The sequence below is a fragment of the Anastrepha obliqua genome, chromosome 2 (genome assembly GCF_027943255.1).
Source record: "Anastrepha obliqua isolate idAnaObli1 chromosome 2, idAnaObli1_1.0, whole genome shotgun sequence".
In the NCBI taxonomy this organism is placed as follows: domain Eukaryota; kingdom Metazoa; phylum Arthropoda; class Insecta; order Diptera; family Tephritidae; genus Anastrepha; species Anastrepha obliqua.
In genome coordinates, this window is record NC_072893.1 from 95438806 (window position 1) to 95461410 (window position 22605).

General features: G+C 37.8%; 2 protein-coding genes across 6 annotated transcripts; one reads left to right on the forward strand and one right to left on the reverse strand.

Annotated features, from left to right (window-relative positions):
• On the forward strand, positions 1-16850 carry LOC129236762 (mucin-2-like). Of its 5 annotated transcripts, XM_054870961.1 has the most exons (7): positions 2-149; positions 240-437; positions 9027-11128; positions 11186-12518; positions 12580-13043; positions 13114-13294; positions 13359-16850. In XM_054870961.1, exons 3-7 carry the CDS (start codon positions 9068-9070, stop codon positions 13562-13564), a joined length of 4245 nt encoding a protein of 1414 aa, XP_054726936.1. In that variant the 5' UTR covers positions 2-149; positions 240-437; positions 9027-9067; the 3' UTR covers positions 13565-16850. The 5 variants fall into 5 exon arrangements, with proteins under 5 accessions (XP_054726937.1, XP_054726939.1, XP_054726938.1 ...); XM_054870962.1 differs by having other exon boundaries at positions 1-437; positions 13362-16850; XM_054870964.1 differs by having other exon boundaries at positions 1-437; positions 13114-13288; positions 13362-16850.
• Positions 16851-20965: 4115 nt separating this feature from the next.
• LOC129238205 (c-Myc-binding protein homolog) lies at positions 20966-21590 on the reverse strand. Its single transcript, XM_054873247.1, has one exon. The coding sequence runs from the start codon at positions 21503-21505 to the stop codon at positions 21086-21088; it is 420 nt and encodes a 139-aa protein (XP_054729222.1). The 5' UTR covers positions 21506-21590; the 3' UTR covers positions 20966-21085.
• Positions 21591-22605: the final 1015 nt, after the last annotated feature.

Genomic DNA, 22605 nt, shown 5'->3' on the forward strand with positions numbered 1-22605 from the left:
TCGTTCGTGTCGTTCGTTTCTCGTCCAATTTCTCTAAAAAATTTTCAATTTGTCATCTTGTGCGCAGAAAATTATAAAATTTCCGCACTAAAAGTAAATTGAATTAGATAAAGTGGTTATAATAATAAAGTGGACATAATGTGCTATATGTGTGTATAAGAATTGATTATTTTTCGCAATTATTTTCCCTCGAAAATTGCATGTGAAAAATCGAAGAATTAATTCGGTCGTTGCCGTAGCATTTGGAAAGAAGAACGAGAACAGAAAAGAAGAGAAGCAGAGAACAGAAAAGAAAAAAGTTCACACAGTGGTAAAAAGTATTGAGAAATGTGCATAACTGCCGATGGAAAATATTAAAGAATTATATTAAAAGTTGGAGAACTGCATTGTTAACCGGCGAAATTTACTGTTGTTTCGTGGATACATTTTTTTTTAAAGTAAGTGGAGTGGTGTATGTCGGAAAAAATTATTTTTGAAAGCCTATGAAAAAATAAATAGGAGCGGTGGAAGTGTACTACCAAGTGTATGTGTGTGTCTTTCCTACAAAGAGGTTAGCGCGCGGACAGTGTCGGTGGTTTGGTTTTTGTGTTTGTGTACAAGAGCGACGACGTCAACGCAGCGACACCATAGTAGAAGTCGATACCGCACAATACTTCGCGCGGAGCACGCACCACGTAACTACCATGTTTGGTGCCCCTCCATAACACCCGTAATTCTACATCTAGCCAGCAAAAGCACGCAGGCTGTGCCGTGTCTTTGCCTTTGCTTCAACGTTGCGCTATGCGTTTGTTCTTCACTACTCCATTATCGCTTATTCTCCTTTTCTTGGATTTTTGTTCCTACAGATATTAGCGTTTGTGCCTGGGTGGCTGTTTGACTTTTTGTTTGCCATTTAACAGCCAAAGAATATCGCGCGCAGAAAATCGGTTCAATACACAAAGCAACAATAGCAAATGATTTATTGATGTTGTCGGAATTTGAATTAAGATTTTTTGATTTGTTTTTCGATTTCGGCGTTCGTAAATATATTCGTATGTGCACACATATACATGTGCTTGAAAGCGCATGTGTATACGGAACAAACAAATAAGTAGAACTTGGGACAGCAATAAAACAGTGATCTAGCTAAAAGTACAGTTAAATATACATAGTTATATATTTTGAAAGATCAGTCTTCTGAGAAAGATTTCTTAACAAATTATTTTGCGTAAAATGTTAATTATTTTCTTCGTTCGGGATTTTCTATCAATATGCTAAAGTTCGGGTATACCTGTTAATTTTTTGCATCGCCATATTTTTACCTGAATTGTGACGCAAGCGCATTACTTCTAATATGTTGTTGCTCCTATGATAGTTTGAATGGTATGATGTCAGTCAAAAGTTTAAATCATTAAAGTAATAGAAAACAACAAATAATCTATAATATTGCGTAAATCTTAAGAGCAAATATATTTTATATTTCTGATAGGAAATTATTATTATTTTGTTTAAAAAATTTGCAAATCTAACAGGTTTTTGAGTGCTGTGAGACTCGATTGGTTTTTTCGAATGGTATTGGTATATGTATGCTTGTGAAAAATTATTTGTGGATCATGTTTGTTTTGGTCAATTTAGCTTTACAATACTGCAAAATATTTAGTATCAGTATTTCTTTTAAAATTCAACATCGGTAATAAAAATAATAGTAATAGTAAAAAAAGTTCCTGCTTTTATTTAAGATGTGCAATAACAAATACATGCCGCTGAAATGGAAAATTAATTTTCACTTTATATATCAACTTGATTTCAATGCATATTTTTATGTATGAATAAGTACAACATAGTAGGAACCGGCTTTTTTTTTGCCAATTCCCACAGAGTTGGTATTTTGGTGGCTTTTCAAATATTCACGACATTTTTACCGTCAATGCCTTCTTGCAGTATAAGAGGGCGGGCTTTTTGATTGGCGTTCTTCAGCTTTAACAAAATTTCTTCTCACTGGTCCGAACTTCCTCTCACTAGGATTATTTCATTTGAGAGGTAGGAAAGCAGTTGGGGAAAAAAGTTCCCGGAACAAATTTGTATAATAAATTTATGTATGATTAAGATAATATAAAAAAATATTTGTTTGTATTTTTGTCATTAAAAATATGAATAAATAATATATACATATATGTATGTAAGCAAATAAATGTCTCATGACAAGAATAGGAGAAAAAGAGCTTTCATGCTCATTTACAGTATAGAAATATATTACACTATGGTTCACTAAATTACTTTGATATTTGGAACAAAAGTTTTGAATTATTATTAATTAGTTTTTTTACTGAATTACCTTTTCAAGCAAAGACGGTATTAAATTCTAATAACACATACACATTAGAAAGGCGAAACACTAAAGAATATACATTTTTTTACATACAGCCATGGTCATGTAAATAGCACATTTAGACTTTGAAAGCAAAGAGTTGAATATGTTTTTAAATACTTATTTTTTTAGTGGGGAAAAGCAACATAAAAAATAAAAAAACTTAATTACTTCCTCTTTAAAACAAAAAAATTGTCAACAGGAATTTCAGTTCTGATTTATTTTACAAAATTCCAAACAAAAGTAAAAATAGTAAACAAATCAGATAGTTAAGTCATAATATTGCTTTACCACATTAGTATTTTGTACTATATCCACCGTTTTTGATGACTTCTTCAAGCCGTCGCTCCGTGATTTCTAAATACTGAAATCTATCCATTTGAATACTGTGATGATGAGATGTCTTTGAGGGCTTTTGCAAAGGCAATTCGGTGTTTTATATGGATTTTTGAGAGGAGTGTTTTTTTTTGCGTATGCGGCCAAACAGCTGGGCTTCGTTAAGTCGCCTTCCTACAACCTTTCTGGACACCTGTATACCAGATTCTTTGTTTGTTCAAGCACTATTTGCCGTGTCGACTGAAAAGGATCTGCTTTGCTCTTGCGTATTATAGCTCTATCCACATTACCATTAGTTTTTCGCGGCCTTATAGCTTAGATAGGATGAATCTTTCTTAACTAAATTAAGAGCATTATAAACCATTTTCCGAGAGTACTTCATCATTTCAGCTATTTCTGCATAGTTTTTCCGTTTTGACTCATACGGTATAAAATAGCTCATTTCTCCGGCGTGCAATGTTTTCCACGTCCCATTTTTAATAATTACATTAACATTTTAATATAAAATGCGCTATATTTATGCCCACTTCAAAACAGCAATATGCATAAATAAAATAGAACGCAAAAAATTCCATCGAAAAAAACGTAAATTCCTCGCAAAATGTAAGCTTAATAACGATAATAAATATAAACAAACAAATTTACTTGATCAAAGCAGAGTCCGTACTAAAAACTTAACATATGTATAAGATTCACATTTGTGCTATTTATCTGTCCATGGCTGTATGTATCCATAAATTACCAAAAGCTCTTATTTTATGCTGTGAACAAATTTCTTGGCGATATCAACAAACAGTATTTCATTAAATTAAAATACGACTTTACATAAATAAAATTAAAAATAAATAAATGTTTACTTGACGAGTTGAACATACGTTCATGGCAATGGTAATATATCAGAATATAAGCCTTAACACGGCAGGAGCCAATTAACTCCTAACAATGAAGCTGCATAAATTAGTTACAATTTTGTCATTGGTCAGTTATCCATCTACCAAATAAATTTTTTTGAATTATTCAAACAAGTTTTTTGTGTAAACTGGTAACATTGCTTAGAAGTGAGCGATCAGTTGGCACTCTTTTACACTTAAAATAAACTTACGATATCAATTACCATTTTTCACTTAGTATAAACATATAAAATATTTTATTTTAATTATTATTTTTTAATAATTTAAATTTATTTTTAATGACAAAACAACCTTTTATTGTAAAATTCTGAAGTTTCAAATACCAAACGATAAAATGTATTTATTGTTCATTTGCGATGCTATCCGTCCTGTATGCTATTGCTATTTTTGTAGCGGTGCCATATTCTTCATCGTGATTGGTTAACACCATTAATAAACTCACTATGATAAAACTAAAAATAAAGTCGGTTATTCTATTTATTATTTTACTAACTAAAGTCGGGTTTTAAGATGGACTTTGACTACGGGCCTATATCTTTTCAAGTAGACGTATTATGCTTACGAAATTGAAAGCCAATAAAATTATCTACTAGACATTTTAAATTGCGTCAAATTAAAAGAAGTTGCGAGGAAGTCATTAAAAAATATTTTATTTCCTTCGGTCACTCTGTTTATTAAAAAAACTAAATTGTTAACCTGCAATTATTTCTATATATATCGATAGTCGGTTATTTAATCTTAAGAACATCATCAAATTTTGAACTTATTGTTAAAAATAGTAAGGATATGTATGTTTATTTTAATTTTAGAGGAAAGTTCTAACAGGAAATTAAACCACAAAGTCTGAAAAGCCATTCCCATGGTAGCCAGTTCTAGGTTACCGGAATGACTCGGGTTTTTCCCGACCAAGGGCTGCCGCCCCAGTAAACTAGCCCTGTCTAGTGTACCGTATCCCATCGCTAATCTCTCGACACAGGAGCAATCCCTTGCAGCACGTTTGCTCCGAATACTTCTCTTCAGGGCTGGCGTCGAACCCAACCCTGGATCAGAGGTATTTTACTGCTGCATCTGCCACAAACGGCTCCACCAGAACTCCAGACCTGTTCAGGCCTTAAGACGTATAGGGAGTGGTCCACAAGGTATGTAGCCACGTGTTGCTCCCGCCATCAGGCGGTCCCTGCGTCAACGGCGCTACCGTCCTCAGTGCCGGCACTTCAAACTGCCGCCACCAACAATACCTCAACGGTAAGGAGCCTTTATTCGTAACACAACTCCCCCAACGACCCACAACCCTCTTGCTCCTATCCCAGTGTGGGACAAACCAGCAGCTTTTGGTCCCCCGCACAGTCTGCTCCGTGTGTCATACCAGGGTCCCTCGGAACCTGACAACAATCTAGTGCAATTCTTGCAATGGCTAGTGCCATTTTCGGAGGTGCTCTGGCCTGTGCACCACCCGTGAGTGGACACGCGACTTCGTTGCCCCCTGCGGCGCGGCCGTCCGCCAACGTCAGGCCACAACAACTGTTGCGCACAGCAGGACCAACGCAGACAACACCGCGTCCCTCGCCCCCGAGTTACAATCACACTCCCGAGGAGTTTTAAACTCTTACAACTGAACTGCAACGCACTTACGAGTAAGATTGACGAGATAGTCGACTTCCTGAGCCGACATGGTATCAAGATACCTGCGGACCAAGAGACAAACCTGCACGCTAGCTCCCCCCTGGTCACCAGGGACGGCTACAACGTGCACGGAAAGGATCGCAAGCGAGACCACGGTGGAGGCCTAGCGTTCATAGTCCACCATACAGTGCAGTATCGTCTCATTGATGAAGGCATCGACCGCAGGGACAGAACCTTAGAATGTCAAAGGATAGCTGTCCGATCAGGCGATGCCGAGCTCGAAATCTATAATGTTTACATATCCCCTGTGACCTGCTGCCCGGCCGGATATCACCCTGATATTGGTGCGCTCATCAGTGGTGAAAATCGATTGGTAGTAGGTGACTTTAATGCGCATCACGATCTTTGGAATTCAAACCTGCCAAATCATCGTAGGGGACAGCTATTGGCAGAGCAGATAGACGACTCGACATTCAGCACTGTAAACGACGACGCCCCCATCAGGGTAGTGGGCAATTACAGCAGCTCTCCTGACATCACAATTGCTAGCGCAGGTCTGATAAATAGCATAACCTGGCGACCTATGCTAACTCCTACCTATCCAGAATCGACCCCGGCATACTAAACGTATGTCCAGCATGTGAAGGTACCCCGCACGACACTAACCACCTCTTCACATGCCCCATCAAACCCACTCATCTAACACCTCTCTCCCTCTGGACCCAACCCGTCGAAACTGCCAGTTTCCTGGGCCTACCCTTAGATGAGCTAGACGAAGACGACCGGTAATTACACTACACTGACAGGGCGAAGATACTGCTACAACAACAACAACCTATGCTATCGCTTGCATCAGATCACTTGCCATTATCATCTCGATCGAGAAACCTGCCGACTTTGTTTCCGCGGATCATCGGTCATACATCAACTTCAACAAAGCTAATTGGACCATATTCGCGGAATTTACTGAAGACATCTTCGCCGCTCTCCCTATTCCCACGGATGTGCGCGCAGGCGAACGCCACCGTAAGGTCCCTGTCGAACCCGACGAAGCACAATGACAAGGTGGATATCACCTTTAACGATCGTGCTTCGTCGGATCCGAAGAGATGCGCGAGCTAATTTAGCCGACAATTTATTCTGCATCCTCCGGCCGACAGATCCAAAAGTCGTGCTACCAGACGGTCGATGATACACAAATTTCAACGGTGAACAACCCTAAAATATTGGGAGTTACCTTGCTTTCCTTCTCAGCGCATACAACCGCTATTGCAACTAAAGTACAGAATCGCAACAAGTTCTCAAGTCGCTTGCCGGTAGCACTTGTGGCAAAGACAAGGAAATGTTGCTGTCGACTACGTGACGCATATGAAGGCGGATAGAGTGCTGAAGAGATTACTTGAGGCGAAGGTGACGAGCGTACGCAGCTAATGAAGTCACAGACTACAGTGGAAAGGCGAACTAGCAGAGTACCTTCAAAAAATGGATGGAGTTGGGAGAATACAGCCCCTGTACTATTAAATAAAGAAATACAAAGTATGAGTATCTTTTACTTCAAAACAAACTATGGTTAGATACTTCCCATGACACGTTCCCACGACAGTCGTTTCTACGTAACCGGCCAAGGACTGTCATTTCAACAGCATTCCCCGTACATATATGAGGAATGTTTATGATGCTACAACAACAACTAATTTATAATTGTTTTGTTCTTAATTATTTCGACGTAAATAAAATAGTACTATTTTTTTGTTAAGCATCTAACGTTAAAACAGCGTAATTGTATTTTTGTGTTAAAGAAATTGTTTGCAGTAGGGAATTGATTTAGGAAAAAATGGAGTTTGGAAAATTTCTAGTTGAATCTTTTGTGTTCGGCGTGTGTTATCGTGCGTGTGTCCCATGTTTGATTATAACATATATAATATTAACATGTGAAAATAACTATAAAAAAAGCGATACTAAGTTCGATGCAGTCTGAGCAGAACCTCGTTTTGGTTAACGCAACAAAAGTTCGTTGAACGCGAAGAGTTGAAAACGAACATACATACCAAACAACCATTGAGGAAGTCCACATTACGCTCACCAAACACTTCTATTTCATGCACGTGTGTTCAATCTGCAGAAACGATTTGTACATGTAGGTGTACGAGTACAACTAACACATCAACACATGTGCGAGCACAGCATCAAGCAAAATCAGATCAGATCAACAAAAACGGAAAACTATAATAGTTAGCAGGTGTTTTTCGTTTCTTTGAGTAATTTTGGCACGCGCACACATTTTTATTAAAACGTGATATACAGCAGATATGCAAATTTTCGTGTGAACCGTAATTCGTTCCAAGTTGGAAATTTATCTCTTAAAGATATAAAGGTTTTGCAAAAGAGGAAGCTTTAATTTCTTAAGTAGTGGGGCCATCACAGAGGCACAATACTGAGCGACTTATATATACATATAGTATATGATATGGGCTGTGCCTAAATTACTAAATTTAATTAAATTTTTATTTATTTACAGTCTTCATTTATTTACGTATCTTCACATGCCGGATATACATATGTATATTTAGTATATCTGGCGTTTAATCTAATACAATATTCTGAATGCAATTATGCCAAGCTATCGCGGGTCTCACAAGACAGATGAAGCTCTTCGTCTACGATGGATGTTGGTGGATCTCGAAATATTGCTGACGACTGTCGACCACATAGGTAGTTTGGGGACCACCTCCTTAGTTCTGATGGGAGAGTCGATAGATGAATATCATCTAGTAGCGTGGAATGGCTAACACTACTAGGGTTGTTCTCTCGCAGAGGTGGTTTTAAGCTCGGGATTTATTTGTATTATATGTTTATTTCGTTAAGTGCTGTAGTGGTACTGTGCAGTTCACAGAAACCATGCTGATGTGCAACAGAAATAAAGTGTTTCGTAAAGAACGGGAATAGGAGGGTCTTACAGACCCAAGTAGGGAGCATCAAGAGCTGCTGGTTGGTCTTTTTACACGCAAATTCAAGCGGGATAAGGGTAGGGGTGGTGGGGAAGAAAGGAAGCGTTTAACCTCCTGCAATATCCAGACCTTAGTTGTACCAGAGTAACGCGAAACCACATTTGTAAATTTGAATATGTTATTAAACTAAATCCCAAGGCTTTTTGCACTTATGTTTAATCTTTAAAAAGCTTGGTGGGCATTCCATCTGAGAGGCAAGCATATTCTTCATTAGGATCTGCTAATCTTTTTGCAGATTTTCTCGCTCTAATTTCGAAGTATAGTCAGATCGAGGTGGATTATTGACAGAACGCTTATTCCCCAATTAATTTTGGTTCTCTTTCGTCAGCCCGAGACAGGGCTACAATTATGCCAAAAGAACCTGTATTCGTGCATGCATTCATTTTATACCCCTACTATATTTGTCAGTAAACAGGTAATGTGTTAGTACGAAAGCGCCTTAAATTATTAATAACACCCTTAAAAAGTGGTATTACATTACTTGTGAATCTTTATTTATTGGTGGCTTGGACGCCTGATACTAAGTATTATTAGTGAAAAAAGACGGCTACGCAAAAGCAACTGATGCCTCTGAATGGCCTTCAAAAGGCGAAGTAGCCATATAACTAAAATTAATTATAAACACTAAAGCCAGAAAAAATTTAATCTTATTAAGTAAAAATACTGGCAATTTAATTGATATATTTAAAGCTTCTTTGAACAAAATTTCGGTGCGTCTAAAAAAAAGTAGACAAAGCCATATTTTCAGCTTTAAATAATATAGCTTTCAAATTTAACTTGTGGATTTTGTTTAATTTGAAGGTATATTCAAATATTCGCGTTTTTGAGGATTTTATGCGAACATGAGCTATAATCAGAAACCACCTGGTGCCGGCGGCAGCGGCATGGGGGGTGGTATACCACCCAATGGACCGAACAACTCGCAGCAAGTTGCAAAGACTTTGGCTGGTATACAACAGCAAATGCAGAATTTGGTTCACGGCCAAAATACATTACCGCAATCGTCACAGGCTGATCTAAATGTTTTCTTGCAACAGCAGCGTTTTCAAAACATGTTGAAGCAACAGCAGTTGTTGCATTTCCAAATGCAACATCAACAACAACAACAGCAACACCAACAACAACAGCAGCAGCAACAGAAGGATCGTGGGGGCGGTGGTGTGGGCATTGGTGCTGGTGGTGGCGGCGGTGGTGAGCCATTAGCACTTACACGGACCCCAGCAGCTGCTGAGCTACTAAATAAAACATTTCAACATCAGCAGCAGCAACCTAATGGTAGTGCCGCTGCACCAAATGCAGCATTGAATCAATTCCAACAGCAATTGCAGGCTTTGCCGCCAAATATCATTCAGCAGCTGCAAACATTGCAATATCAAATGCAACAACATCAGCAACAGCAACATCAACACCAACAACAGCAACACCAGCAGCACCAGCAACAACATCCATCACAGGCGACGCCAGCTCAACACCATCCAACTCATCAGCAACCGCCACCGTCGCCGCAACAACAGCAGCAACCTTTGTTGACTGCACACCAACAGCAACAACTTCACGGACAATTTCAGCAACAACAACAAAAAGCACTCCAACAATTCCAGCAGAGTTTGCGTTATTTCCCTACAGCTGCACCCACGCAGCCGACTGCCGCGCCGCAACCATCAAGTAGTGGTGGCAATAAAGGTGTCAGCGTTGTATCTACACAGCCTCCATCACAAGCCCCACCATCGACTGCAATCGGTAATCAACTAAAAGCACCCAATTTACCGCCAAGCACTCAAATCACACCGGTTGCAGGCAATGTTGGTTCAGGGGGCTCAGGTGGTGTTGCAGCACAGCAGGCCACCAAGAACACTGTTAGCAGCACACCAGTTACCACGTCAGGTCCTGCTGCCATCTCGAACGCTGCTGGCAGTGGTGGCGGTAATGTAGCCCCTACAGTCGGTGCTAAGCAAGTACCAACACCCTCCATTTCATTGTTGCCGGCGAAGGCTAGCACTTCAACCACAGCACCAACTGCCGCCCACCAACAAAGCAAATTCGGCCCTGGTAAAACATCTCCGGTTGTTAGCGCCATACCATCCCCATTTCCCACACACTTCCAGAAACCGTCAGCAGCCGTGTCTAGTGGTAATGCATCCACTAGCAATATAATTCCAACGGCCAAAGCTGGCTCAGTGCCTACGGGTACAGCAACAATGATATCTAGCTCTTCGATTGCAACCGCAATAAATAAGTCACCACAGCAGAGTGCCAGCCCTGTATCACTTACAAAACTGACTTCGCTTGCACCACCTCCAACATCGCAATTTGGACCAGTTGCCACCGCAGCAACGGCTTCACCCACTTTGAGTGCAATCACAGCAGCACCTTCTGCAAATAACGGAAAAGCGGATAGTACAGATCAAATTACAGCAACACAAAAGGCTACGAATTCAACACCAACCTCTCCTGCGGCCCCTGGTGCCAACGTTACATCAGCTCCCGCCACGGATAAGAATGTCAAGTCAACAACTTCGGAAATACTTGAGACGGTTAAAAGTGTTGAAGTGGTGGGAAATACACCTACCAAGGCGAAAGAAGAGCATAGCGCCGCCAGCACGGCAAAACTAACTGCAGCAAAAAAGATTACTGACTGCACAGCGATCAAAGACGTAAATGCTGCTGTTATAGATGTTAAAGCCCTGAAGCCAACTGATTTAGAAATCTCGGCTGAGAAATCAAATACACTTTATGAAAGCAAACTACCAGCGGACAATATAAGTGGTTTCGATGCTAGAGGTAGCACTGGTGGCGATGGGAAACAAGAACCAGACAAGCCACCAGCTGCAAAGGAGCAAGAAAGTGCTACATCACTTGCGTCGAAAGTGGACCCTGGAATCCAAACTGAAGAGGTAAATAAGGTAATTATAATTAATTAGTATACCAACAGACTGATATTAAAAATAATCATATTTTAGAACGCAAATCAATTGGAATCTACTACAGCTGTAATCGGACAAGATGCAAAACTACCCGTAGCTGGAGAATTACATGTTACCAAGGCATCAAAGAATACAGACACGAATAGTAATACACCGACCGTTTCAGCTAAAAAGGAATGTGAGGAGAAAATTGAAAACAGGTCTATAGATACAATGGAACAGAAGGGTCGGGTCTCGGAGAAAATAGATATAGCAAAAGCAAAACCAGCAGAGGTAGTTAGTAAAAGTTCTACGGATACTGCAGAAAAACAAATGCCGACAAACGTAGACAAAAAAGAAGCTTCAAACGCGATAAGTGACTCAAAAGCGGCAGAAGCTACCTTAACTCCGGTAGAAATCAAATCAAAGGTTGCTGCTTTAACGACAGCTGAAGTCACAACAGATGGAGACAAACGTCAATCTGGCAAAGTATCTTCCGCTGAGAAGCCAAAAGAAGAAAAAACAAAGAACATAAAGTTGGAAAAAGTGCCAGCGTCAGCACCAGCACTTGCAGTGACGTCATCTGCTGCCGAAGAACCAACTCAAAGCAATAGCAACAACCATACTGCTACAAAAAGCACAAAATCAAAGGCCCCGGAGGCCGCTCCTGATTCAACAAACAGTTATATATCAGATACAAATATTACACCAGTCAAGCGTTCGGGCCGTCAAACTAAAACTGTAGCAAAATCGGAGAAGGCTGTAATTGAAAAGAGCGAAAAAGTATCGAGCACAAGCCGACCCAGAAAGTCAAAGAATGGTGTCAGCAGCAGCAACAATACAAGTGCTGTAACTGATGTGACCGCCTCGCCAGCGACACCAAAACCCGATCAAGGGCCCAGCACCAGCGCTAACGATCGCAAAAGCTCTCGCCATCGCCTCAAGACCATACCATTTCAAAGTCCACTCCCCGAGCTCGCATACATCACAAAGTTGTCGGCCAGCGAAGCCTCCAACTCACCAAAACCCATGTCAATGGAAGATAAGTTAATTGTATTCTACAAAAATGAATATATGGCGGTTCGTAACGTCGAAAGCACATTTTATTTGTGTCAAACGATGCAAAATGTTTATCGGACTTCACCACGCATTAGCATCCGTTGGTTATCGGAGGATCCAAATAACAGTGGAATTTATATACCTGATTTTTATGATCACACTGATATTGAGTGTGTACTGACGACTGTTGAACTAAAACGTGTTGACAAGGGTCACCTTAGCTTACCGAAGAAAGAACAAGCGCGTATAGAAAGTATACTCAAGAAGGCAATTGACGTGGAAAAAGGTCTGGTACCTAGGCCAGAGCTTACAGAGGAAAATCCCGACGGCCGTAAGTAGACAGTGATACTTAAACTCGTAAAATTACATTTTATATATATATTTTTTTAAAGTGGATATATCATTGTACAAAGATGAATCTCAGATTGAAAAGAAATTTGCGGCAGGTGCTACACCCACTGGTATACGTAAATCCCGACGTAGTGGTAACAGTATTGGCACGCCAACAACTGCTAAAACCAGTACAAGTGTCGCATCAGCGGCGTCTATAACGAAAGGGCACAAACGCGGTCGAGCAAGTATTTCGGGAGCAACTGCCGGCGACAATGGTGTAAAATCGTCGACAAAGAAACGAAAATTAGCCACAAAGCGTAAATCGAAATCGAAGAAGACTACAACCACTGATGAAGAAAATGATAGCACCGATGATTCCGATGCAGAATATAAACCAAATCAAAAGAATACGGGAGCTGCTTCGAAGGCGTCGCCTCGCGCACAACGTTCACCACTGGCAAAAGCTAGAGCGGCTTCACCTATTAGCTCGACAACAGCGCGAACTAAAAACGTGTCTGTAAAGGTTTGTATGAAGTGTTTCAAAGCTTAAATTTATTTTTGATTATTTTACATTTTTCCCTTTGGATTTACAGTTGACTCCAACGGCGAGTAGTCGTGGTGAGCGGGCGAACAAACGTAAGGCCGCTGCAGATGTCCCAATTCTGACTGCAGAAAATGCGGCAACTCCAGCAAAGAGAGCTGGCGGAGCAACTTCAATAGCTGCTGCTACAGCAACACTAAATGCCTCCAAAACATCTAATACAAAAAGTAAAGGTACTAATGCACATTCTAAGTTATATTTTTGAGCTTGAATTCATTAAATTGCACGTCTATATAGCAGGTCAAGATGTCGTAATCGAAGCGAACAATAGTGCGTCGATTGCAAAGAAGGCCAACCCGGCAACGGAGACAACGGATGTAGTCAGTAGCACGACAAACGCTAGCAACACAATTGCAGTCGATAGCACAACTGCTGCTGCCACCACCAGTGGCGGCGGAAATGGAGGCAGTACTAACAATAGGCCGACCAGAAGTCGAAAATAGAAAATATAAGTAGTTAGAAGAGAGTTAATGCGTTTATGATTAGTAGCGTTATTATGCAGTTTCCTCATTCCCCAAAAACTACAAATTTAAATACGCTCAGAAAACATAAAAAAACTAATATGCATAGTAGAATTTCGAGAAAGTAAAACAAAACGATCGGATTTTGCACTGATGCTGGAAAACGTTCGAACAAAATGTGTTTTAGATTTAGAATGTATGTAAAAAGAGTTCGACGCATACTCGACAAAATCTTGCACATATAAGATGTATACAGAGTGTGCAACATAACCCTAAAATAATAGATGTGTTCGCGGCATTCAACAATTACGGCAATATTGCGACTCTGTTATTTTTTTGATGGCATGTTGCTGACACTCAGCTGATTAGCTGCTACAATATTGTAGAAGTTATGTCACGCCGAACGTGTTGCGTGCGAATATGGACCAATAACTTCGTTTCATTTTAACTTAATTTTTCGAAGAAAGCGAAAAATAAACTATATTAAATTTGAAAACAATATTTGTAAAGTAAACACTTACGTTTACTCTTCCATTTCAATTTAGCAGTGACAACTTTTCTATTGTGCTTGATTAGCTAGTGATGATCAGTAGATTGCCAACATTTTACTGACAGATTTCGTGACGTTGGCATTGTTGCAGAATTTTTGTAACAGAATATGATGCCATCTCATAAAAAGTAACACTGCCGCAATTATTACAACTCAAAACACTCAATATGACGCAATATTATTATTTTTTAATATACCAATTTCCTTCCACCAAATTTGTATACGCTAATATAGATTGTATTGTTGTCAAACGTTAAAGTAAAACTGCATGCTTATGAAGGATTTAAGACGACTTGCTGCATCCACCAAATTTTCTGCGGACATTAGCCACTAATCTGTACTGGGAAATGGAAGTGTTGTGTATTTTTTCTTAATTTACATCAGATTTTGTCTTGGAATATAATTTGTTTCGTCAATTTATATGTATACTTTATCCTATTTTCTATGTCGTTAGATTTAAATTTTTTGTTTGCAATTAGTGTTTCATGGTTATTTGTAAGTAATAGTTCTACTGCTTAGTCTTTATTTTTGTATTTAGGGCTATATAAGCTATATAGTGGATGTATTGATATATTTAAACACTTTTCTTATATGTATACAAAGTACAGATCCTAAAGTGAAAATAATCGAAATAAACTAGAGTAAAGTAAAGAGAGCGATAGGCACGATAACTTGTCGCTTGAACAGTAGAAAATATTTTCCAGAACAGAAACTTTTGGGAAACTTTAGAGCGCAAAATACTCCCCATACATTTTGGGGAATGCTGTTGAAATGACAGTCGTTTCGGTAAAATAGATTTGTCTGTCGTCGGAGCGATAGCCTTAGACCCTACCGCCGTCGGAGCAAAATGGCGACTTGCAATGTTAACTCATTTGCGAAGGTCTGGATATCGGTAAGAGCTTATTTTCACTAATAAGATAATATTATTTTTTATTAATATCTCCCAGATGTTAAAAAATTTGCTTCTTTAAGTAGCTCAAACAAAAAATAATAATATGAGTAGTGTCTTTATAAAGCAACAACAGTAACATTAAAGTCATTGTAGAATGAGTTATTCATGCTTAAACACATTAGATACAGAAGGCAAATGAAGGCATCAAATTGAATAACTTCTGTTCTGAGTCGCAAAAATAGAAATGTTTGCGTTTCATTCAAAGAAGCGCATGAAGCAAGAATATTCTACATCATAATATCAGAAATAATGAAAAGCTAAAATGGATAAATACGTTGCTATTCAAGGGAAAATGAGTGTGCATTAAGGCAATATTTAAGCACCGATGTAATATCAAAATGAAACTTTAAATGAATGCAGGGAAGAAATCAATAGATATTTGAATGTATGAAAAATGTACTCATTCCCATTAAGAAAAAATAACATAGATTAACATAAATCACACAGAAAAGAAACATAAAAAATGTATATTATAACAATGGGTTTGGAGAAAATTGTAAAAGTATATGCTCAGTAAATGGGTCAAAGAGGCAAAGTGTAGTGCAAGCGCGCGCATAGTTATTTAATAAACTATATGAAGTGCAGTGCAAGTAAGAAAATAAAGCATAAATTATACTAAACTAGCCATTCAAATATCATCAAATTAAAAATGTAGATTGTAATGTTTCGAAATATACGCATATATATGCATGTATGTATATGCAGACCAGTATGTATACAAACAATGCACTTAAAATGTGTATGTTAATATGGCTAACATGACAAGAATAAAAAAATTAAAACACTTCATTTTAATGCGAATTAATTTCTCAAAAACTGGACTTGACGTGTTGAAAATTGCATTTCTTTTGTTCTTTTGTAAGAAATTTGTGTATGCTAACAGGCAGAAAAAAATAGAAAAAATATTACAAAAAAAAAAAAAACTGCAAATAACAGCAATTATAAAATAAGATTAATAATTATGTAAGAATACATTGACTTTTCTTTTAAATTATCAGCAAACACAACAACGCGCCAATGTAAGTTTCATTAATTTAGGTTTTAGCATAGAAAGTTTCAAACATTTGGGGGCGCGATTCTTAACAAAACAAATGCATGAGAATATTAATTATATATACAAATAAATATAAACATTAATGCCGAGTTAGCGAACCCAAATATACATATATACAACAACATAAATAGTACATAAAACGAGGCATTTATAATAGCCTGCATACAATTTAATACAAAATCAGAGAAAATTAAGCAAAATGATCAATGTATGTATCAAAAAAAAAAAAAAAAAACTTACGATAAAAAACATTTCACACGCCGCAGCCATGATTTCATTCATTTTACTCAAGATTTGTAACAGCAAGAAATCAATGACTTTGTGTTGGTTAATTTAAATAACATACATGAACACACTGCAATATTAGCGGCTAAAGGATTTTAAAGAAACACAAAACAGAAGCAGGTATAAAACAAGTGTAGTATTTATGGAAAAACAGATAAATATTAATATTGCGTCAACACAATAGCCAACGCGATGTACATCGTGACTATTGGTATGTTACCAGCCAATTTGGCATTCGTAACAGTGCAATTGCAATTTGGCACCAGCACGGCTCTAAAAGTCTGCTATAGACCCATTTTTTAATAAATTCAAAAATATGCAGACCTGGCGCAACAAATACAAAGGCAAAAGCAAAGAGCTTGCAAGATCATCAAAGGAAACAGTTTTATATAGAAAAAATATCTTACAAAAAGCTAGAATATGAAAATGAAATATGAATTATATAATAAAGTAAATTTGAATGGATAAATCAAAGAAATAAAAAATGTTAGTTATGTATACATACGGGAAAGCAACGTATTCCGCACTAAGAATATATCATATTCTCCTTGGTTTTAGTGTATTGTTTCCTTTCGAGGATATTCAAATAAATTCACCCAATAATGAATGAATATATAATTATATAAATAAATGAATGCGAAAAGGTACAGAATTCTTAAAATAATAACATTAAAAATATTAAAAATGCATTATATATGCATACAATTTAATTTACGATTTAAGTTTATGATATAAGTAACTAAAACAAAACGGAATAAAATTCATTTTGAAATTCAATAAAAAGAATTGCAACCTTTCGTTTCTTTTAGAGGACTTAGAGAGACAATAACTTGAGATATATTTTCAGGGTGTCCGGTGGCAGAAATAGGTTTTATATTTAAAGTTTCTCTCCAACCGCTGAGCGTATGATGGGAGGGGATCGCGTTAGCTTCGTTATTCGTGTGGGTTATTTAGTTACGATCTTGTTGTTGTAGCAGCATAAACATTCCCCATACTTACATACGGGGGAATGCTGCTGGGGTGACAGTCCTTGGCCGGATATAAATCCGGGTCGTTTCGGTAACGTAGAACCGACTGTCGTGGAAACGTTAGTTACGACGTCTTAGTGGACGGGTGAACAAAGTACGTTCTTAATCGAAGCGTGTTTCAAGGCCAATTATTGGGCTGCAACTTTCACGTTACGTTTTTATATTATTAGTTGGTTTAGTTTAAATCTCACAAATCACAATATTACCAAGCCATTCACTGAATTTTCAGAAACGTGTTTGTTTTGTATTGCAAAGGGACCTGACGTCAGACTTGTCAAAATCGGGAAAAATAAAGTAACTGTTTTGGGAACGTGCCATCATTAATACTCAGTTCGCTTTGGGTTGTGAGACTAGATACCTTGTTATTGTAGCAGCTGAAACATTCCTCGTACATCTACGGCGAACGCTGACGCTGGAGTGACAGTCCTTGACCGGGCATAAATCTGGGTCGTTCCGGTGACGTAGAACCGATTACCGTCCGAATGTTACCAGAGAAATAAACGCGCTTGCTCCTTCAATGTAATGTCTTATCGGCCGAAAGAAACGCACACCTATTCAACTCCCAATAATATCTTAGATTTCATATGAGAACTGGATCTGGATCATATGTATATACAACCGTTGAAAAATACTTAAGAACATTAGGTTCTGCATATTGCAGTAGGTTAAGGCTAAGCAGTAACTATATGCTATCAAAATAGTAGCCCTACCATTGGACTAGAAAACTTCGGAAGATCTCCCATCATTTCGAAATAAACTAATTACTGAAACCAGAATTGGGTCTACGCTCCAACTGGAGTTAAAGGAAATTATATAAATAAGTGAAGGAACACCGCATGATACTAACCACCTATTCACATACCCTTTTAAACCCACTCGCCTAACACCCCTCTCTCTGGACCCAACCTGTCGAAATAGCACGTTCCCGGGTCTACCGTTAGATGAGTTAAACGATGACGATCGGTGACCACCGCATTGACAGGCAAACTAGCAAACTGTTATAACAACAATTTAATACTATTATGTTTTTGTTTTTTATATTTTTATGTTGACTGATTTTATTGATTTAAGAACTATACCCAGTTTTCTTCTTTTGAGACTTTTTCAATAAAATCAGTCTTTTTGTCTAAGGAAAACATAATATTTTTTACTTCATGTGCAAAAGTTAATACAATGCGAAATACGTTTGAGAAAAATTCTTAAGGAGGAATTAAATAGTGAAATCACCAAAAAATTTAAAAGTTAAAAGTTAAAAATTTTGTTTAAAATCCTTTTTGCTTTATTATTGATGTATAGCGCCTTTGTATTGACATTATTAAACGTTTACAACGTTCAACAGGAATGGATTCCCATTCTGCATTCGCTTTTTCAAATATCTGATCCAAAATTTATGATATTATGTTGAGTGTGTTTTTTACATCGTTCTAGAGATGTCCTATTGGATTTAACTCGACACTCGAAGATGCCCAATCCAAAACTGTGATCAAATTGTCTTCGAAAAACCATTTTCCACATAAGAAGTCTGCTTTGGATCATTGTCGTGTTGAAATTTTCAAATCACCGGTAAATTCTCTTTCGCATAAGGTAGCATTACATTTTGAAGTATCTGAATGTACTTGACCGCACCCATATTACCTTCAATACGATGAATTGTTCGACACCGTTCCATCAAAAGTAGCCTCACACCATTATTAAGCTTCCCCCGAGCTTTATGATTGGTGAGACGAACTTGGGGTCGAATCCTGCACATCCATTTGAACCAACTCTTTTTTCGCCTCATCGCTGAATAAAATATAACGCCACTGATTTTGAATCCAGAACATGTGCTCTCCAGAAAACTCAATTCGACGTTTTAATTGCAATGCTGTTATCAATAGCTTTTTCCGTACCAGTGGACCGTGAAGCCCTGCTTCTGCAAATCGAAGCGCAACTGTTCTTGTTGTTGTTGTTGTGTTGTAGCAGCATAAACATTCCCCGTGTATATACGAGGAATGCTGCTGAAGTGACAGTCCTTGGCCGAATATAAATCCGGGTCGTTCCGGTTACGTAGAACCGACTGTCGTGGTTCGCAACTGTTCTCTTCGTTATTTGCTTTTCCAGGTGCACAGGGGTGTTAGCAGCACTCTTCCTGGTATCCTGTTTTGATAATCTAACGATCACCTTATCAATCTGGTTAGTAGTATTTCGCGTTTTCTTTTTTTCTGGAGACACAAACATCGAGGGCTTTAAAAGAATTTATGGCGAAATGCCATTCCGAAGGGGAAAAGTGTGATTCCAGTCACGGAAGTTTTGAAATAACCTAAATCGACAGTATTTAATATATTGAAAATATAATGATAACTATTCTTTTCTTAGTTAGTTGGTACTGGAAGAATTAACATGGCTACATTACCAAAAATTTGGTAATTGTGGACGTACACCCAAAGCTATCAGACATTTTGCGCACAGTAACGAGTATAGAGCGTACACTCCTAGAAAATGTCCCTTCTTTCAAGGACTAAGGCGAGTATTGGTTGAACTAGGCTAAGGAATACGTATTTCAAAAAAAAAAAAAAACGCACGTAAAACTCAGACAAATTCATGAATTTTTTATTTAAATCGATAGTACAGTCCATATAATTGTATGTTTGAAGATTATTTCATGAAAATGTTGACAGCGACTGCGCTTCAAATGGTCCATCCGCTTAGTCCAATTTTGGCATACTCTTCCCAATGTTTCGGCCGGTATCTTACATATAAATGCTTTAATGTTGTCTTCCAATGCGTTAATTGAAGCAGGCTTGTCTGAACAGACAAGAGCTTTAACATAGCTCCACAAAAAATAATCTAAAGGCGTTACCTTTGACGGTAGCGGACAGATGTATATTGTATACTGTGAGGCCCAGTGATTATACGTATAGCCGCATCTCGTCAATCAGTTCACACAGATGCCTTCTGACGTGTCTAGAAGAGTGCTTAGCCTCCTCAAAGTGATGTTGTTGTCGTAGCAGCATAAACAATGTCCTTACATGTACGGGAGTTGGCGCTGGAGTGACAAGTCTTTCACCAGATATAAATCCGGGTCACTCCGATAACGTAGAACAGACTGCCGTGGGAATGAGAAGTGTCTACCGGAGCAGAAATTGCATTCGTAGCGTGTTGTTAAAGGATGATGTTTAAAGCTAGAACTTGTGTTTCAACATCTACATAGGTACATATATCCCATGCTAATAGCACAAAAAAATGTTTAAATAGAAAATTAGTTCGAGTGACTTTCAATTTTTCAAATTTTTGGCATGAAAACTTGTAAGTTTTATATTTTTGTACCCATTTGAATATTTTTGTATTCGAGGGAAAATACTAGCAAATTACCAGAATGGTAGTTAATGTCTTATCCTTAATGGAGGAAAAATTGAATTGCATATACATTAATATGCCCTGAATAGTGTTGTGGAAACGCAGCCAAGTAAATAAAAAATTCTAATTCTATTAATCAAATACGTATATTTATAATGAACTAAATAATTACCTACAATTTATTATTGTTCTTGTTCAATCAATTATTTATTTCCTTTCAGACATCATCATTTGTACATTATTTTTATTTACCAATATTCAAATAAGCCATTTTGAATTGAAGTGAATTTGTTTAAACTTAGCTTATGTGTTGATTCTGTTGTCCGCCCATTTGCTCCTCACTATCAACTGCAGCGTTCAACGCATTGTTGAACTCGTTCGTCGCATTTTCAAACTCATCTGGCCCCGCATCAATATCTTGCAATTGTTCGTCCACATTGTCAATTCCAAGCTCTTTTAGTATTCCACGTAAGCGTCGAATCTCACGATGCGCGTCGTCCAACTCGTGCTCCATATTTTCAATAATTTCATCCGGTATGGGCTTATCACCCAATTCCTCCCGTATGAAGTCCAAAGGATTTTCTGGCTTCACCTTCGCTTGCAATAATTTGTTGAATATTTCGTTAAGTTTGCCAGTTATACCACATTCCCGCAGATATGCATGTCGCAGATCTTTTTTCGCTTCAGATGAGAGTTCTTCATTTAAAAGCACTTCCATAATTTTACTACTTTGGTTGAATAAAATAATATTAAAACTCCTACGATGGATTGCAAAAAAAAAATGGTTGACGTTACAAACTAACGAAAATAACTGTAAATGTTTGACAGTTTCCATTTACCATAAATATGGAGAGTTGGTGTTGTAGGTAAGGCAGTTTACTCATAACCACCGTCAGTGTTACCGCCACACTTCAACTGAAACCACTGAAGTTTTATATTAAAATTTATATACTTTATATGTTTACCCAAGCTCTGGAAAGGGGAAAAGGGAAAAATTATGATTTTTCTTTTTTGCCGCTGGAGCAGTTGTTCGCTGGCGAAAATACGACGTTCAACATCCCTTGGTTGTAACTCATAAGAAACCCAAGCCCCCTGTTTCTGAAGCATCCAAAGCATGCAATCGCTTGGAAATGGATTGGCGGGTAACTCCTAATTGAGCAATGCTTCTAATTCAGCGTCTTCGAAAGTTTTTGGCCTTCCTTCACGCGGACAGTCGTCAACAATAAAATCACCATCTTTGAAGCGACGGAACCAATCTCTGCACGATGTTTCTCTTAAGGCCAGGTTACCCTTGATTTGTGTGCTTTTTTAAATAAACTTTATTCATAGTACAAAATATATTTATTAATCAATTTTCTTACATGTGAAAAAACAAATATTAAATTGCTTAAAAAAATTTTTTTTTTTTTTTTTTTTCAAATGGTGGCTTTCAAAATGGCTGCTAAATTTTAGCTGATTCGTAGTTGGATGCCATCATATCTCGAAAACGAATTATCTGAAAGTAAAAAATCAAACGGTTTCATCTTCTGTATTGAATTGGTTATAGCCGCAAGCAGAATCACAAACATTTATTGTTATTTAAAAAAATTATAAACAATTAAAAGTGAAAAAATAGTGGCAAAAAATTCAAAAGTCCGCCATTTTGTTTTTTTTTATTAAAAATATTTGATTCTGCTTGCGGTCATAACCAATTCAATACAGAAGATGAAACCGTTTGATTTTTTACTTTCAGATAATTCGTTTTCGAGATATGATGGCATCCAACTACGAATCAGCTAAAATTTAGCAGCCATTTTGAAAGCCACCATTTGAAAAAAA